Source organism: Xiphophorus hellerii, chromosome 6, assembly GCF_003331165.1.
Source record: "Xiphophorus hellerii strain 12219 chromosome 6, Xiphophorus_hellerii-4.1, whole genome shotgun sequence".
Lineage (NCBI taxonomy): Eukaryota > Metazoa > Chordata > Actinopteri > Cyprinodontiformes > Poeciliidae > Xiphophorus > Xiphophorus hellerii.
The window spans coordinates 29,926,233-29,944,155 of record NC_045677.1 but is presented as its reverse complement, the minus strand read 5'-3'; the positions used below and the strand labels follow the sequence as shown (position 1 = coordinate 29,944,155).

Here is a 17,923-nt window from a genome sequence, read left to right as displayed (position 1 = left end):
TGTTGGCACCGAGAGAGACGAGTTCTGGACCTACCCAGCTGATCCATTAGATCTGTGATGATCTTCAGGACCGTCTTCACCGTACTCTTGGCCTTGCGAGCGTTGTCCTCGGCCTGCTTGGCAGTATCCGACGCCTGCAGGACAGAGCAATCCCTCCGACTATCAGCAATGCTCTTTTTAAACAGTTCAACACTTCCTCATAGATCAGAGCATTAGTTCGTACCATGGAGGCCATCATCATGTCGCTGTCGGCCTCAGCCTTCTTCTTCTTCAGCTCCTCCTCTGCGGCGCTCAGCTGATCCATCATGTCATCAACATCTTTGTCCAGCTTGTTTGTGTCCTGCAACGCCTTCTCTGCTTCCTCTTTAGTCTTAGCCGAGCCCTGCCAGGACACGATGTGAGGAGACGGTGAGCGGACAAAGAGGATCAGACCTCCCGTCAACCAGCAGGGGGCGCCTCCTTACCTTCTGGATGTTGCCTGCGATCTTCTCAGCCTCTTCAGCCTTCCTCTTGGCTTCCCCAGCGTCACTAGCAGCATTACCAAGCGCCTCCTTCGCCTGCCGGGTCTTCTCGTTGGCGGCCATGATGGTGGCATTGATGACGGGGATCTTCTTCATGGCTTCCTCTGCTGCTGTCTTGTTGTCGTTGACCCTCCTGTCAAAGTCTGGAAGAAGTTTGGAAATAACCATCAGATTAAAATGATTTAGAAGGAAAACATTTACAATAAGTGGAAAACTAAAGCAACATTGTCTCCACATTTAATTTCCTGCAACAGTGCATCAACATCCCTTCAGTTTTCTCTTAGACAAGAACTTGTTTTATTAAGAGTTCTGCATTGATTAAGGTTTTTTAATGCACAGATTGAGAAAATGTAAAGCTAAAAATCCCCGAAATGTTCTTGTGAAAAATGGTGATTGTTTTTCCAGTAAACAGAAAGATTGCAACAGTTTGCATCTCTCTCTGCTTCACGGAGTCTCGTCTCTCATCTCCATGTTTGCTGAAGAGCAGTCTAAGGTGAGCAGCAGGTTTGGACTGGAAGCGGTTTCAGTACCTCGCAGGTCCTCCAGGATGTTCTCTGCTTCTTTGAAAGTTGACTGGCCTTTCTTCGCCGCCTCCTCGGCTAGAGCTTTAGCGGCATCGGCTCTGGCCAACAGCTGGTCTGCAGTCTGTGGAGCAGAAGGAGGTTTACTGTCCTGTGGCTCAGCCGGAGGAGACTCGGGTCACAACCTGAACTCACCTGCTGCTCACTCTTCCCTTTCTCCAGCAGCTTCCGGACCTCCAGCTCTTTGGGCTTCAGGTCGTCTCGCAGCTCGTTGTACTCCCGTTCTGTCTTGTCAATCAGGTTGTCCAGATCGGACGCCTCCTTCTTAATTTTTTTGGCATCATCCTGAGATCAGGCGCATCATTATTAAGTTTGACTCCTTAAGCAATGCGTGTCTTTTTTACCTTGCTAACATTTACCTCCAATGTCTTGGTGTCAAACGGCGGGAGGCTGGTCAGGTTGGCGAACAGCTTCAGAGCTTTGTTCCCGGCGTCCTCTGCCTCCGCCTGCACCTTGTGGGCCTGTTTCTCCAGATCCTTGGCCCGGTCCTTCGCCTCGTTGTAGCTGATCAGGAGGAGGAGTCAGAAACTCAAGAAGTTCTAATTTTGTTGGAAACTCATGGCCTTGAAGTCCAAAATTTCAAACAGGCTTTACACACAAGGATAGCAAACTGACTTTAAAAGAGACAAACTGCAACAAAAACCACAAAATAGACACAAATAGAAAACATTTTACAGGCAAAGATGTTGCATGAAGCAACTAGAGAGACAAAACAGAGATTCAAAAGTCCTAAATCAAAGCTGCAACATTGCCAGCAGGACAGAGTCGTGTGTGTCTGTCCCTTTAAAACCGTTTTCATCCAGACAAACTGAAACAGGACCTACATCTTGTTGAGCTTGTCAATGTCGTCAGCCATCTTGCTCTCGCCGTCGATGGTCTTCAGCAGCAGGTTATATGCTTTGGTTGACGTGTCGTTGGCATCTTTAGCGATCTTTTCGATCTGATCAGCATCCAACTTGTGCCTGTAGGGAACAACATTTCAACTGTCCTGGATGGATTCAGTTCTTTCAGGTCGGCCAATCAGAGCCGCCGGTGGTGAAGTCTTACTTGTCGGCGAGGCGTCGAGCCTCCTCAGCCAGCAGCGTCATGTTGTTGGGCTCTCCAGTGCCATCGGTAGGTTTGATGTCCTGTGAATAACGTCGGCTCAGTTACCTGCCACTGATCAATCCGTTAAATATCAGGACAATATTGACGTCACTTACCACTTTGCTGACGGCATCCTTGGCCTTGGCCAGTTCCTGCCGAGCTCGGTCTATCAGGCTCTCGGCGTCTCGGACTCTGTCACGCGCGCGGTCAGCCTGAGCGCTGGTGCCGTCCACCGTGTTGCGGATGCTCTGCAGTCGGTTCCACTGGGTGGTCAGGGTGGCGTTCAGGGAGTTCAGACGGTCCAGCAGACCTCGGTCTGCGTCTGCAAGGACCCGGTCAGGCGGTACGTTAGCACACCTCGATGCTGATCTGACTGTTGGTTTAATAACACCACCTTCTGCTCCTCACATTGTTCTTCTATGTGTGGCAGTTTGCAGAGTTACCTTTGCTATTCTGAGCCTCTGCCAGCAGCTCCATGATGACCTTTTCTGCCTCCTTCAATCTGTCCTCAAAGGCCTTATCACTGACCGTATCCTGGCCGGAGCCCAGATTATCTATCAGCGTCTGGAGTTCTTGGAGCTTCTGTCTCTGCTGGTTCACCTGGACACCATTTTAGAAACCATTTTAGTTTGAAGGGTCATGTGAAGCAGTGAAGCTCTGATCAACGACTGCTCACCTTGTCTCGGACCAGACCGTAGCAGGACGGACACTGCTGGCAGCCTGGCACTGACCGGTTGTAGAAATAATTCTCCTCACACATATCGCATCGAGCTCCAACGAAACCGGGCCGACACTCGCACCGGCCGTCTTCCTTACACTGACCTGACAGAGAGCCTTCATGGTCACAGTCACACGCTGGGCAGGAAACAGAAAGACAAGAGTTTCACACCTTTACTGATCTAGAATAACTAAAACTATGATAAATATTTCATCTCCTTTCTTCAGGAAAACTACAAGGATTGGTCCTTGGATCTCTTGGATACCGCAGAGATCCAAAACCCAACTGTAACTTTAAAGTAACTAAGTTACAAGTGAAAGAAACTTGTTTGGGTTTGTCCTCACGTTTGCATCCAGAGGAGCTGAAGCCGAAAAAGTTGACCTCACAGCGGTCACAGTGCTGGCCGGCGACGCCGGGTTGGCACTCGCATTGTCCTGAGTCGATGTCACAGTCACCACTGGTGGAGCCGATTGGGTTGCAGTTACACCTGTGGACAGGTAGAGACAGACATTTGGCAAACAAACTCATCAGATCAACCCTCCGCTGGATTCCTGGTTTTTAACTTCCAACCCTGATCTGTTCAGCCACGATGAAAGACATGAAATGACTTTATGTAGAGCTGCACAGTGAAGGGAACTCACTCCTCGCAGCCACTGCCGCTCTGCAGGTTGAAGAATCCCAACTGGCAGGCGCTGCAGTCGCGTTCATCCACGTTAGGGAGACACTGACACTGACCGGTGACCGGAGAGCAGCTGGTCTGCTGATCCACTGTGCCCAGCGGAGAACAGGAGCAGGCTGACCAAAGGACCGACAGGAAACACTAAGGTGAAAAGCTCAATGCTGTGAATCCAAGACGAGTCCCAAACTGGTTCTCTGAAAACTGTGTGAAGAACTGAGGCTGCAGCTCATCTGACGATACATAAGCAGTAAAATCTGAGCACTGCAGCGTCAACCAGTAGCTGTGAGTAAAACCTGTTCCTGGTCGTCCACAGAGCGATACGAACGGAGCCTTACCTGCACACTTCTCAGCAGGGTTGGAGGCGTGCGGGTCTCCGAAGAAGCCCGCCTTGCAGCGGTCGCAGAAGAAGCCGTCGGTGTTGTAGATGCACTTGAGGCATTCTCCTGTCTCGCGGTTGCAGTTGCCGACGGCGTTGGGGTCGATGTTATTGCTGCACTGGCAGGAGCGGCAGGGTCGGGCCGGCCCGTTCTGACCCAGAGGGTCCCCAAAGAACCCGTCGTCGCAGAGCTCACAGCGCTTACCTGCACACAGGTTCACATAACACGATGATGTCTACTTCTACTGATCTTAAAAGTTTCAAAAACATGTCAAAGCCAGCTTAGTTAGAATATTTTTAGAAAATCCTCTCTTGGAAGAAGCGTGACGCTGCTTGGTGTCCATCCTCTGTGGTACCTGTGGTTCCAGCAGGACAGTTGGTGCAAACCACTTCTCTGGTTTTGGGGACGACGGCGCAGGTGGCTCCGCCGGGGCAGGGACACGGCCGGCAGTCGCCCGCTGCGCCCTGAGTGGCGTCGCCATAAAACCCGTCCTTGCAGCGCTCGCAGCTCAACCCGGCAGTGTTGTCCTGACAGTCACAGGCTCCTGGACCGGAGACACGGAAACCAGAGACGTTTTCACAGCCAGATGACCACGGAAAGCAAGAACTACAAATAAAACACTTTCTCAACATGCAGTTACAAACAGGCAGAAGGTCAACATTCCTGGAAGATCCACAAACTTAAACTAAAGCAACTGGAAAACTAGTTAGAGAAGCAACAGAACGCAGGTTTACTGGTGGATCCAGTTAGAACCTCAAGAAACCAGTTAGGAACAAACCCAAGATTCTGTCTAAAACCTGAAAAAGACCAAACAAAGTCCCTGTGACCATCAAACCGTCTCCTCCCAGTGTTCCCAGTGTCAGGCTGGGAGGCGGCACTGCAGTCAATAGACCCAGGATTCCCAGTGTTCCCAGTCTTACCAGTATCAGGGTGGCAGGCGTCGCTGTGTCCATGGCAGTTGCAGACTTCACAGGAGCTGAAGGGTCCGAGCTCCCGCTGGGCCCGGCGGTATCCCAGGGTGCACTGCTCACAGTGCTGACCCTGGTAACCCGGCGGACAGGAGCACCGCTCCACCCAGCGGGCCGGCACACCTGAGCCCCTCCTCGCCGTCACCAGGGAGACGTTGTCCAGGTAACCAGCACCTGCAGACGCAGAGAAGGTTCATGGCAGAACGGCTGAGGAGGAGGAAGGTGAGGAAGGTGAGGAAGGTGATGAAGGTGAGGAAGGTGATGAAGGTGAGGAAGGTGAGGAAGGTGATGAAGGTGATGAAGGTGAGGAAGGTGATGAAGGTGAGGAAGGTGATGAAGGTGAGGAAGGTGATGAAGGTGATGAAGGTGAGGAAGGTGATGAAGGTGAGGAAGGTGAGGAAGGTGATGAAGGTGATGAAGGTGAGGAAGGTGAGGAAGGTGAGGAAGGTGATGAAGGTGAGGAAGGTGAGGAAGGTGAGGAAGGTGATGAAGGTGATGAAGGTGATGAAGGTGAGGAAGGTGAGGAAGGTGATGAAGGTGAGGAAGGTGATGAAGGTGAGGAAGGTGATGAAGGTGAGGAAGGTGATGAAGGTGAGGAAGGTGAGGAAGGTGATGAAGGTGAGGAAGGTGATGAAGGTGAGGAAGGTGAGGAAGGTGAGGAAGGTGAGGAAGGTGATGAAGGTGAGGAAGGTGAGGAAGGTGATGAAGGTGAGGAAGGTGAGGAAGGTGATGAAGGTGAGGAAGGTGATGAAGGTGAGGAAGGTGAGGAAGGTGAGGAAGGTGAGGAAGGTGAGGAAGGTGAGGAAGGTGATGAAGGTGAGGAAGGTGAGGAAGGTGAGGAAGGTGAGGAAGGTGATGAAGGTGAGGAAGGTGATGAAGGTGAGGAAGGTGATGAAGGTGAGGAAGGTGAGGAAGGTGATGAAGGTGAGGAAGGTGATGAAGGTGAGGAAGGTGAGGAAGGTGAGGAAGGTGATGAAGGTGAGGAAGGTGATGAAGGTGAGGAAGGTGAGGAAGGTGAGGAAGGTGAGGAAGGTGATGAAGGTGATGAAGGTGAGGAAGGTGATGAAGGTGAGGAAGGTGATGAAGGTGAGGAAGGTGATGAAGGTGATGAAGGTGAGGAAGGTGAGGAAGGTGATGAAGGTGATGAAGGTGAGGAAGGTGATGAAGGTGATGAAGGTGATGAAGGTGAGGAAGGTGATGAAGGTGATGAAGGTGAGGAAGGTGATGAAGGTGATGAAGGTGATGAAGGTGAGGAAAGTGAGGAAGGTGATGAAGGTGATGAAGGTGAGGAAGGTGAGGAAGGTGATGAAGGTGAGGAAGGTGATGAAGGTGATGAAGGTGAGGAAGGTGAGGAAGGTGATGAAGGTGATGAAGGTGAGGAAGGTGATGAAGGTGAGGAAGGTGAGGAAGGTGATGAAGGTGATGAAGGTGAGGAAGGTGATGAAGGTGAGGAAGGTGATGAAGGTGAGGAAGGTGATGAAGGTGATGAAGGTGAGGAAGGTGATGAAGGTGATGAAGGTGATGAAGGTGAGGAAGGTGAGGAAGGTGAGGAAGGTGATGAAGGTGAGGAAGGTGAGGAAGGTGAGGAAGGTGATGAAGGTGAGGAAGGTGATGAAGGTGATGAAGGTGATGAAGGTGAGGAAGGTGAGGAAGGTGATGAAGGTGATGAAGGTGATGAAGGTGAGGAAGGTGATGAAGGTGAGGAAGGTGAGGAAGGTGATGAAGGTGAGGAAGGTGATGAAGGTGATGAAGGTGAGGAAGGTGAGGAAGGTGATGAAGGTGAGGAAGGTGAGGAAGGTGATGAAGGTGATGAAGGTGAGGAAGGTGAGGAAGGTGATGAAGGTGATGAAGGTGATGAAGGTGAGGAAGGTGATGAAGGTGATGAAGGTGAGGAAGGTGAGGAAGGTGATGAAGGTGATGAAGGTGAGGAAGGTGATGAAGGTGAGAAGGTGATGAAGGTGATGAAGGTGAGGAAGGTGAGGAAGGTGAGGAAGGTGAGGAAGGTGATGAAGGTGAGGAAGGTGAGGAAGGTGAGGAAGGTGATGAAGGTGATGAAGGTGAGGAAGGTGATGAAGGTGATGAAGGTGATGAAGGTGAGGAAAGTGAGGAAGGTGATGAAGGTGATGAAGGTGATGAAGGTGAGGAAGGTGAGGAAGGTGATGAAGGTGAGGAAGGTGATGAAGGTGATGAAGGTGAGGAAGGTGATGAAGGTGATGAAGGTGAGGAAGGTGATGAAGGTGAGGAAGGTGAGGAAGGTGATGAAGGTGATGAAGGTGAGGAAGGTGATGAAGGTGAGGAAGGTGATGAAGGTGAGGAAGGTGATGAAGGTGATGAAGGTGAGGAAGGTGATGAAGGTGATGAAGGTGATGAAGGTGAGGAAGGTGAGGAAGGTGATGAAGGTGATGAAGGTGAGGAAGGTGAGGAAGGTGAGGAAGGTGATGAAGGTGAGGAAGGTGATGAAGGTGATGAAGGTGAGGAAGGTGAGGAAGGTGATGAAGGTGATGAAGGTGATGAAGGTGAGGAAGGTGATGAAGGTGAGGAAGGTGAGGAAGGTGATGAAGGTGAGGAAGGTGATGAAGGTGATGAAGGTGAGGAAGGTGAGGAAGGTGATGAAGGTGATGAAGGTGATGAAGGTGAGGAAGGTGAGGAAGGTGATGAAGGTGAGGAAGGTGAGGAAGGTGATGAAGGTGATGAAGGTGATGAAGGTGAGGAAGGTGATGAAGGTGATGAAGGTGAGGAAGGTGAGGAAGGTGATGAAGGTGATGAAGGTGAGGAAGGTGATGAAGGTGAGAAGGTGATGAAGGTGATGAAGGTGATGAAGGTGAGGAAGGTGAGGAAGGTGATGAAGGTGATGAAGGTGAGGAAGGTGAGGAAGGTGATGAAGGTGAGGAAGGTGAGGAAGGTGATGAAGGTGATGAAGGTGAGGAAGGTGATGAAGGTGAGAAGGTGATGAAGGTGATGAAGGTGATGAAGGTGAGGAGGAAGGTGAGGAAGGTGATGAAGGTGATGAAGGTGAGGAAGGTGATGAAGGTGATGAAGGTGAGGAAGGTGAGGAAGGTGATGAAGGTGATGAAGGTGAGGAAGGTGATGAAGGTGAGAAGGTGATGAAGGTGATGAAGGTGATGAAGGTGAGGAAGGTGAGGAAGGTGAGGAAGGTGATGAAGGTGAGGAAGGTGAGACGCCTACTGCGCTCGCTGTAGGTGCCCCGGATCTTGATGGCCGTCAGGTTGTGGAGAAGTTTCTGGAAGTCGGAGTCACTGATGGCAGGTCTCCAGGGGTAACCTGGCTGCTCATGGAGCCTGAACCAGAACCAGAACCAGAACCAGAAAGGTTTCATTTAGTCAGGACCGACAGAGAGCTGAGGAATCTTCTCTGAACAAGAACGGCTGGTCTCACCTGAACACAAAGGTCTGCATGTTCTCGTTGGGGTAGGCGTTGCCCTGGGCGATGAGCGGCACGGCCAGCCTCATGCCGGCCCCCTCCAGGATCAGATCCTCGGCCGACAGCCGGGCGTCCCGCCGCTCCACTCGGAACGTCATGCTCAGGTTTTGTCCATAACTCAGCATCTGATTCCTCAGGAACTTCTCTGTGGAGCAGAAAACACCAGCAGTGAGTCTCTGAGGGGAACCGGAGGATCCGGGCGGGTCAGGGTCCGGTACCTGGGGCCACCAGGTACAGGGGCTGGTAGTCTTCAGACACCAAGGACACTTCCTGTCCGGCGGGAGACCACTGGACAGAGACGGTGGATCCGTCCCGCGTCTGGCCGCTCCACTCCTCTGTACCTGCAAACAGGAACAGGAAGTCAGAAGCTGACACTAGAGGGTTAGCGTGCCCAGAGTTTGGGCTGCAGGCGGAGTTCACCTCTGTCGAAGGTGGAGCTGATGGTGTGGACGCTGTAGCCTTCGGCGCTGTCGCACACAGACGAGTGCTGGAAGCAGAAACAGGCCGTGCAGCCCTGAGGGTTGTTGGGGTCCAAGTTGAAGTAACCTGGTTTACATCTGGAGGGACAGACGGGTCGATATAAAGACTGTCTTAACGAGGAACAGAACCTGAGTGCGGGCCTTACCTGTCGCAGCTGAAGCCCTCCACGTTGTCTTTACAGCGGCACTGACCCGTGTTGACGTCACACTCCTGGGTGCTGCCTGACGGCGAGCAGCTGCAAGGCCTGGCAGACAAGCACAGGGTTAAATTCACCCACAAAGCTCTGCGAGACAAAACGACCCAAACTCAACGATGTGGCCAGCAGATGGCGCTCAGAGGACACAGTTCCTGAGGCAGCTCAGATCAGACTCGGTTCATTCCTGCTTTTCAGAAACTAACTCTGCAGTTTCCCACTCTGTCATGATCCTGTTCCACTTTAAGGCAGTTTGTGTCCAGGTGAGGCGGCGGCGGCGGCGGCGGCGGCGGCTGCCTACCTGCAGCCGGCCTCGGTCAGGCTGTGGAACCCCGGCTGGCAGCGGTCGCACTTCTCCCCGGTTACTCCGGGTTTGCAGGCGCATACGCCTCTGTTGTTGCACTGAGGAGACTCAGAACCTGCAAACAAACAAACGGCCGTCAGCTCGGTGACCTTTAACCTCCCATAGATAGTTAGTGTCAATGAAATAAGCAGAGAGGCTGGAATAGAGCAGGAAAAGCTCATTCCACCTGAGGACACACAACCAGGTTTACAGGAACTTCCTCTGAGAAAGAATCCAATAAACTGAACACAGGATACATGCAGACAGAGACACTCAATACAAAACAGAACAAGAGCTAAAAACGATGCAAACACCAAACAAATCCACAAAACTGTCCCCATAAAAACCCATAAAAATATCAAAGCAACAAGTAAAGATGTCAAATATGCCAGAAAGAAGCAGAACATTATAATCAACACAGAGCTGCCATGGATATGAAGAATATCCAGATAAATGGAAAACATTTATCTGGATATTCTTGAAATGACCAGCAGGGGGCAGAAAACACAGCTGTGTCTTCAGGAAACCTGTTTCTATTTTCTGTTCAGTTCAAGGTTCTTAAATCAAGTTTATGATCTTTATGTTTTACAGTTTGGTTTTATATTTATTAACTTATTTGCCGTCTGAGCCGTTTTGTGTGAGTTTATAGTGCAGAGTTGATGCAACAGTTTCTGTTCCTCAGACTTGAAATGAACCGGTTGACCTGTCAGATAAGAGCGTGGGCGTAGCAGATTCATGCGTCCATCATCCACGTTTCACTCCCAGGATGAAAGGATTAATTTGCTGTTTATGCAGCCAGCTGCCGGGACTCACCGATGGAGTTGCAGTTGCAGGGCAGGCAGCGGTTGCCGCTCTGGTCTCTGTGGTAGTTGTCGAGGCAACGCTCACAGTTGGGCCCGTCGGTGTTGTCGGCGCAGTTCCTGCAGTGACCTCCGTGACCCGTGGCCCGGTACAGCTCGGCGTCGAAGTAACAGTCTGAGCTCTTCCTGTTACAGTCGCAGGCTGAAACACGGAAACACAACAATCCCTGAATGCATCCAACATCCAGACCCAATCAAACTCAGAGCCAGGAACCCTCAACAGAAACGACAGTCTGTCTTCGTGTTGTTTCATTGTGGACAAGCTGTTTTCTGTTTCCTTGGCAAAAAAAATATTGTTTTAACAGAACATGAGACAAAACCGCAGCAGGCCTCCTGAATATGCAGAAAGGCATCAGTCAGAGTCATAATGCTGGTCAGAACTGGAGCAGAAACAGCAGAACTCCACTGGTCAGTCCTGACTCAGGTGAAGTAAAGACACAGAGAGCTTTTACATCCCTGGGCAGGGTGCAGGTTTGTTAAGTCTCCAATCTCTCATTCTCATGTCTTCCCATTAAAACCAGTAGAGCTGGTTGTTCCTAAACCACTGAGTTCTGCATTAAGGTCTGAGTTTGGTGTCCCAATCAAAACGTCGTCACTCTTCTGTTTTCCTTTTATATTTTCTTTATAATTCTGGATTTTAGTCATGAAACTAAAACAGTTCATCAACATGACGGTGATTTCTGGCCTTTGGAAAAGTTTCCCTGACTCTCATGTTTCCTGCAGTGTGGGACAGTGAGCACTTAGTCATGCCTCTGCATTAAACAGGAACTACAACTCCCACAATCCCCCAGAGACCTGGCCAGAGGCCAGCGCAGCTGTCCGCTCTCTGGGCCGGTTTCGGTCGGTAACTGGTGACTCACACAGACACTCGTTGGCGCTGTCGGCCGTCGCCCTCATCCACGGCCGGTCGTTGAAGAAAGCTTTGCACACGCTGCAGTCGACGCCCTCCGTGTTGTGTTTGCAGTCGCAGACCAGCCGGCCCCCGCTGTCCTTCACACACTCGCTGGCGTGGCCGTTACACTTACACCTGACGACACACACACACACACACACACACACACACACACACACACCCGTTACACCTGGACGACACACCACTCAGCACATCACCTGACAAAGAAACAGCATTTCATCATCAGACGTGTCGTCTGAACGCAGCCTGTTGCTGTGAAATCTGTCATCGAGTTTTGAGCCGCTCTGGGAAGAGCCTGTTCCGCTCGGTGATTGAAGGTTTGCTTCGACCTCCTCAGGTGGAAGAACGGCTCCAACAGGACGGCGCTTGTTCAGCCTCTCAGGAGTTTCCTGGCACAGAGCCGTGGAAAGTCTGACAGCAGAAAGAACTTCGGAGAGCCTCGCTGGTCTGGAGCTCAGATCCGATAAACCTGAGCTGCACACGTTTCTGTCGTCTCAGGCAAACGTTCAGAGAAATGATGCAAACACTGATTCATGAAAACAGCAAAACCGACAAAATCTATAATCACAAGAAATACCAAACAGAAATCAGGAGTGGAAAAACTCCGTCCATCTGTCCATCCCTGTTTTTCAGCTAAATTAGTTGGTTTTTATAGTTTAGTTGTGACTTTTCTTTACAACACAGCTGTTAGCATGAACCTGCTAGCTCTGCTAGCTTTTGATAGCAGTTAACTCTAATCAAACTCTGACTATTAAACTAATGTTAGAAATTAGACATGATTTTAACTTTAGGCAACATAAATGTTTAGCAGCTAAGCTACAGACTGTTAGCTTAGCTTAAGCCAGCAGGTAAACTTTGAGCTTTAACTACATTTATTAGATTAAATTTACAAAGCTATTTTTTGAATTAGGTAAAAATTGTCACTAAATGTGCATTTACTTAATTTCTGTTTCTTGAGTCATAAACTAATGATTATCAATGATTTCCACCAAATCTAATTTACAAAACAAAACAGATCTAAAGTAGTTTGTTCATATTAAATAATTTTGCACATCATCCAGTAAATATTGGTGTTAAACTGAACTGGTTTACATTAAACCAGTAAGCCTTAAGGAGTTAATAATCTGTTTCTGTTTGAACTGAGGCAGCAGATCAGGCCTGCAGGGTTTCAGAACCAGGATGAGTTCATGGATCCTGGTTAAAGTTCAACCAGCAGCATAAAGGTGAGCAGGACCGGCCCGGAGGAGCCGGGAGGTAAAGTCCGCTCAGAGACCACGCCTGGGTAAGAGAAGCCTCCGGTCCGTCAGGGCCCCCGACCCGCCCCGTCCCCGTTTCCCCGTAATCCGGCCCTGCCAGCCAGGAATGTCAGGAATGCTGGATGTGTAATGGAAATCTGCTCTACATTTCAAACAGATTATGGCTGCAGAGGCTCTGTGTTCAACACTCTGGTAATGGCTGTCCTCACCGCTTCCCCGCAGCCGGGCGGGAAATGGAGACCCCATGTAAACGCTGAGGCAGGCGTCGGGGCAGCGGACCACACAGGACCCATAAATCCACCTGACCCCACTTCTCCATTCACTGGAGGCCTCTTTTGTCTGAGCAGGCTGGAGAAGCCTGCAGAAACCCGGCCGTCAGATGAATGTTTAACTCGTGTTTACCTTCCTCCCACGGCGAAGTCAGAGATGGCGTAGTAGTAGGACTTGAGGACCTTGGGATCGTTGAAAACTTCGTCTCCGAACGTGTTGAGCCTGTTCAGGGTCACTCTGATGTCTGTGGCCGTCACCCAGTCCTAAACGGAGACGACACGGACGATTACAGCAAACATGCAGGCTGCAGCTTCGGCTCACAGCGTTTCAGTGGGAATGAACAGACTTTATCTAAAAGCCAAAAGTGTGAATTGCAGCCACCTGAACAATCCCCAAAACCCCTCTCCTGTTCAAGCATGTAGGAAAATGCAACATGCTCCGTCTGGAGGCGGCGTGTCACAGATGCTAAAAGTGATAAACGTCTGAGGCTGGAAAATGAAATGAAAGGAGTTTTTATCAGAAATCACCGTTTCTGGACTCTGGAGGGAAACGGCTTCGGCCTCCGATCCTCATATTGAGACCAGAAACTCACAGAAACCTGGAGATTAATGTTGGCCTGAACCTGAGAGAGAATCGGGTCAGGAAAGGTTCTGCAGCTTTAAACCGGTTTACCGACGTTAAACTGGTTTACTGAAGTTAAACTGGTTTACTGATGTTAAACTGGTTTACTGATGTTAAACTGGTTTACTGATGTTAAACCGGTTTACTGAAGTTAAACCGATTTGATGAAGTTAAACTGGTTTGATGAAGTTAAACTGGTTTGATGATGTTAAACTGGTTTACTGACGTTAAACTGGTTTGATGAAGTTAAACTGGTTTACTGAAGTTAAACTGGTTTACTGATGTTAAACTGGTTTACTGACGTTAAACTGGTTTACTGACGTTAAACTGGTTTACTGACGTTAAACTGGTTTACTGATGTTAAACTGGTTTACTGACGTTAAACTGGTTTACCGACGTTAAACTGGTTTACTGATGTTAAACTGGTTTACTGACGTTAAACTGGTTTACTGATGTTAAACTGGTTTACTGAAGTTAAACTGGTTTACTGATGTTAAACTGGTTTACTGATGTTAAACTGGTTTACTGATGTTAAACCGGTTTACTGAAGTTAAACCGATTTGATGAAGTTAAACTGGTTTGATGAAGTTAAACTGGTTTGATGATGTTAAACTGGTTTACTGACGTTAAACTGGTTTGATGAAGTTAAACTGGTTTACTGAAGTTAAACTGGTTTACTGATGTTAAACTGGTTTACTGACGTTAAACTGGTTTACTGACGTTAAACTGGTTTACTGACGTTAAACTGGTTTACTGATGTTAAACTGGTTTACTGACGTTAAACTGGTTTACCGACGTTAAACTGGTTTACTGATGTTAAACTGGTATACTGACGTTGAACTGGTTTACTGACGTTAAACTGGTTTACTGATGTTAAACTGGTTTACTGATGTTAAACTGGTTTACTGAAGTTAAACTGGTTTGATGATGTTAAACTGGTTTACTGACGTTAAACTGGTTTGATGAAGTTAAACTGGTTTACTGAAGTTAAACTGGTTTACTGATGTTAAACTGGTTTACCAACATTAAACTGTTTCACTGCGACTGCAAAATATCTGGAAGGACAGAGCTGAGGAAAAGTATTTAAAGTTTTTACAACTTCAGATTTTATTTAGTTTAACAAAAACAAATTAATCTACAAAAATAACCAGAAAAAATACAAAAACTGTTTTTAAATTGTGATTTTATGTATTTAACTAATGACATGGATCTAAATGAGCCTCTTCAATATAATCATTGTTCAATCAGAATTAACTGAAATTATTCCATCACAGTTTTAGTAACCACACAATTTTATGGGTAATTTTTCCCTTAGGACACAGAATGCTGTTCTTTATTCTGTTCTGGATCCTCTGTAAGGTTCTGGATCCTCTGTAAGGTTCTGACAGGAAGTTCTGCAGCTCTGGGAAGTTGATGGAACCAAATCAAATAACAGTTTTTATTTTATGAGCTCCATGATTTAAACGCGGGACGAAGGAATTCGTCACGACCAGCTGCCGGGTTTCTGAGCGTTGCTCAACGTCTGGCCGGAGCCTCGTGGGAAAGCGGGTCGGTACCGGCAGGAGGTGAATCGGACACAGCGGTTCAGAGTGTCTGCGAATGGAACCCAGGTTCTGGACGGGTTCTGGTTCGCTCACCAAACTGTAGTAACTCGGTCCGGACCTGACCCGGTGAAGTTTTGCTGCTAGTCTCAGTCTGAGGCGGTTCTGGTTTCGACCCGGAAGTTCTGGGAAACATTTCTCCAGTCAGTATTTCTGTATTTCTGCTCCAGAAATAATCTGATCCGAACAAACGAAGGCGGTTCTGAAGCTGAGCAGGAAATACATTGATGTCATTTCTGTAAGGACCGAACTTTCCCAGGAAAGGTCAGAGGACCTGCAGAGGTCAGAGGTCAGGGGGCACTCGGACTTCCTCAGGTTCAGATCACATCCCGGCCCAGTCAGGAGAAACCGGCTGGGATTCCCGTCCTCCAGGGAGCCGGAACCGCCATCAGCCGAGTCAGCAAAATCTGACCCAAAAAATCTGGTCCTGCTTCACGGTCCGGAAGCAGGAGCGACCCGGACCCCGACCTGGACCTGGACCCGGACCTGGTTCCGGACCTGGACTAGATTCAATCATCTGGACTCGTTTCCTCCGTTGGCCTCCAGCTCATTCTAAGCGATGAGCAGCTCCAGATAAAATAAAATAAAATAAAATAAAATAAAATGTTTCTACTAAATGATCATGAAAACAATCTGGACTCATTTCTGGTCCAAACTCGTTTTCCTGACCTGGGACCGGCTGACGATGGAGTGAAGAACTGAAACACGTTTTGACTCGACCCAAACTCTGAAGGCGACTTGGTTCTGGCAGCGACTCGGCAAACCGGGCCCAGCTGAACCAGGCCCAGGCGAACCGGGCCCAGGCGAACCGGGCCCAGGCGAACCAGGCCCAGGCGAACCAGGCCCAGGCAAACCGGGCCCAGCTGAACCGGGCCCAGGCGAACTGGACCCAGGCGAACCTGCAGCTGGAGGACTTCTTGTCGTCGTCCTGTCAGGATTCATGCAGAACAAGCCGGCAGCTGCGGGTCCAGACCGGTTCTGAATCATCTCAGAACATTTGTTCTCCGTCCGTCATGAGCAGAGAGGAAAAAATCCTGCAGGAACCGGAAACATTCAGCCGGGCCGAACCAGAACCTCTCTGCCTCCAGGAAGCATCATTCAGGAAATTAAACCAGATAATCTGATTAAAGATTCAGTCAGAATCAGACGAAACTCGGAACGTTTCAGAGTTTCTCTGTTTTCTCTGCCGTGACCTGAAGCATCTGGTCTGTTTTACAGGAACTTCAGATCCGTCATCGTTTTCACAGCTGGGAGGATTCAGGATTCCACTTCCTGTCTGGAAAACGTTCCAGCTGCAGCCGGGCCGGTTGAGACGCAGCAGGGATTAGAACCAGCAACCTTTCCTCTGGTGTCACTCACATAGCAAAGGTCAGGCTGGAAACTGAAGGATTTTTACATAAACCAGAAATATGATTCATAAGTATTATTTTAACTTAGAAAGTTCTTTATGAATGAATGAATAAGATTTTACTGAACGGATGAAAAGCTGAAACATGAAACATCTTTTCTGGTTCAGATTTGAATTATTGGCTTTTTGTTTCTTTGAACCAGAAACTTCAGACGTTTCATCATAAACTGATTCATGTTCATTAAAAATCTTTCCATTAATCCCACATTTCTGTACTAAAATGTTTTTTATTGAACTGATGTAATAATCTGATCTTAACTGTCATAATTATCAGAAATAAAATCTTGGTAACATCAGTGTGAATTAATCCCTCAGATTAGAGAGTTTCTGGAATAAATACTTTCTATAACTTATTGATATATTTATTTATTCAACTAACTGATCAGAACTGCAGTAAATGTATCTCACATGTTTACTGCAGGCTAATGTGGCCTGTTACCATTAGCAAACTGATGCTAACATCGCTGTTAGCATGCTAACACTAACATTAGCATACCAACAGAGATGCTCTCAGCTTATTGTTGTGAATTCAAAATTATTCTAAAATCACAAATCATTATAATTCAGCAGAAGCTTCATCATCTTCTGAACTTAAACCAGGAAAATGTTGAGATTTTGTGAATTAAAGTGACTTTAAGGCTTTTAAACTCAGTAATCAGTTTGGAGTTTTACAGTGTGTTTTCAGTCAAACGGGTTAAATCAACCTAGATTGAAGTTTTGGTTCCTCAGCATCCTGAAAACATTTATCTATGCACCATGTGCCAGTTTGGCTCAGCCGGCGTTTAGATAGAGACCATGACACAGAGACACCAAGGGAACATTTAAAGCACAGCTGTGACATCCAGAGACGTCCAACATGAATAAAACTGATGAAACAATAAAGATGCCAAAAATGTCCAACTGTTTCATACAGAACCGAGAAATCTAATTAAGATGTCAACATTTCAGATCAATTATCAACCCGCTGCTATAAAAAACCAGTAACTGTGGCAGGCTGTGACCTTTCAGACGACCTCTGTGTGATCTGGTAATGTTTTATTAAAATTAGAAACCTGTTTATAGTTTTCCCGTCGTGCGCTCAGCTGTTTTGGGCTCAGCTGTGGAAACCAGAGGCAGGAACAGGAATTCAGTATGAAACGTCTTGGTGAGTTTATGTCTGAGGAACTTCCTTCTGAACGCCTGGGTGCAGCGTGAAGGAACAAAGCTGTAAACCTGAGCCCAGCTTGACCCGGTTTCAGGCTGTAAAATGGGGAAATGTTGGACTGATGAAGCAGAGCTCTGATCCGTTCGTCAGGCCTTTATGACTCTGTTCTGCTGGGAATTGAACCGGCGCCCGCTGACAGCGGCTCTGCGTCCGCCGGTGCGTTAAAGAGCTGGGAATCCCGGCAGGTCAGCTGGTGGTTATTTCCCAATCCGGACCTGCAGACGACAGGCGGCAGGAATGTCACAGAGCCGGCGGCGGCGGCCGGCTGACGCCTCAGAAAGAGTCCAGCTTCGGTATAAATAGCTTCGTGCCAACGGGTCAAATAAGGAAGTTTGAAGCTGAGCAGCAGAAGCTAAATCTGTTCTGACGAAGTTCAGGAGGAACAGAGGCAGAACCCAACAGG

General features: G+C 48.5%; 1 protein-coding gene across 1 annotated transcript in view; it reads right to left on the bottom strand.

Annotated features, from left to right (window-relative positions):
* The window catches only part of lamc1 (laminin, gamma 1), a 45,905-nt gene that overhangs the window by 2,651 nt on the left and 25,331 nt on the right, over nucleotides 1–17,923 (bottom strand). The window contains exons 3-27 of the mRNA XM_032564369.1: nucleotides 12,819–12,949; nucleotides 11,108–11,274; nucleotides 10,201–10,389; nucleotides 9,346–9,463; nucleotides 8,997–9,095; nucleotides 8,792–8,928; nucleotides 8,590–8,712; nucleotides 8,327–8,516; nucleotides 8,117–8,229; nucleotides 4,883–5,104; nucleotides 4,318–4,506; nucleotides 3,921–4,166; nucleotides 3,548–3,701; nucleotides 3,251–3,393; nucleotides 2,865–3,043; nucleotides 2,632–2,788; nucleotides 2,305–2,510; nucleotides 2,150–2,229; nucleotides 1,927–2,064; nucleotides 1,462–1,606; nucleotides 1,238–1,387; nucleotides 1,052–1,166; nucleotides 465–664; nucleotides 224–382; nucleotides 35–134 (exon numbers count right to left, since the gene is read on the bottom strand). Of these exons, the coding sequence (XP_032420260.1) occupies nucleotides 35–134; nucleotides 224–382; nucleotides 465–664; nucleotides 1,052–1,166; nucleotides 1,238–1,387; nucleotides 1,462–1,606; nucleotides 1,927–2,064; nucleotides 2,150–2,229; nucleotides 2,305–2,510; nucleotides 2,632–2,788; nucleotides 2,865–3,043; nucleotides 3,251–3,393; nucleotides 3,548–3,701; nucleotides 3,921–4,166; nucleotides 4,318–4,506; nucleotides 4,883–5,104; nucleotides 8,117–8,229; nucleotides 8,327–8,516; nucleotides 8,590–8,712; nucleotides 8,792–8,928; nucleotides 8,997–9,095; nucleotides 9,346–9,463; nucleotides 10,201–10,389; nucleotides 11,108–11,274; nucleotides 12,819–12,949 (3,850 nt within the window). The remainder of the gene's footprint in view (nucleotides 1–34; nucleotides 135–223; nucleotides 383–464; nucleotides 665–1,051; nucleotides 1,167–1,237; nucleotides 1,388–1,461; nucleotides 1,607–1,926; nucleotides 2,065–2,149; nucleotides 2,230–2,304; nucleotides 2,511–2,631; nucleotides 2,789–2,864; nucleotides 3,044–3,250; nucleotides 3,394–3,547; nucleotides 3,702–3,920; nucleotides 4,167–4,317; nucleotides 4,507–4,882; nucleotides 5,105–8,116; nucleotides 8,230–8,326; nucleotides 8,517–8,589; nucleotides 8,713–8,791; nucleotides 8,929–8,996; nucleotides 9,096–9,345; nucleotides 9,464–10,200; nucleotides 10,390–11,107; nucleotides 11,275–12,818; nucleotides 12,950–17,923) is intronic.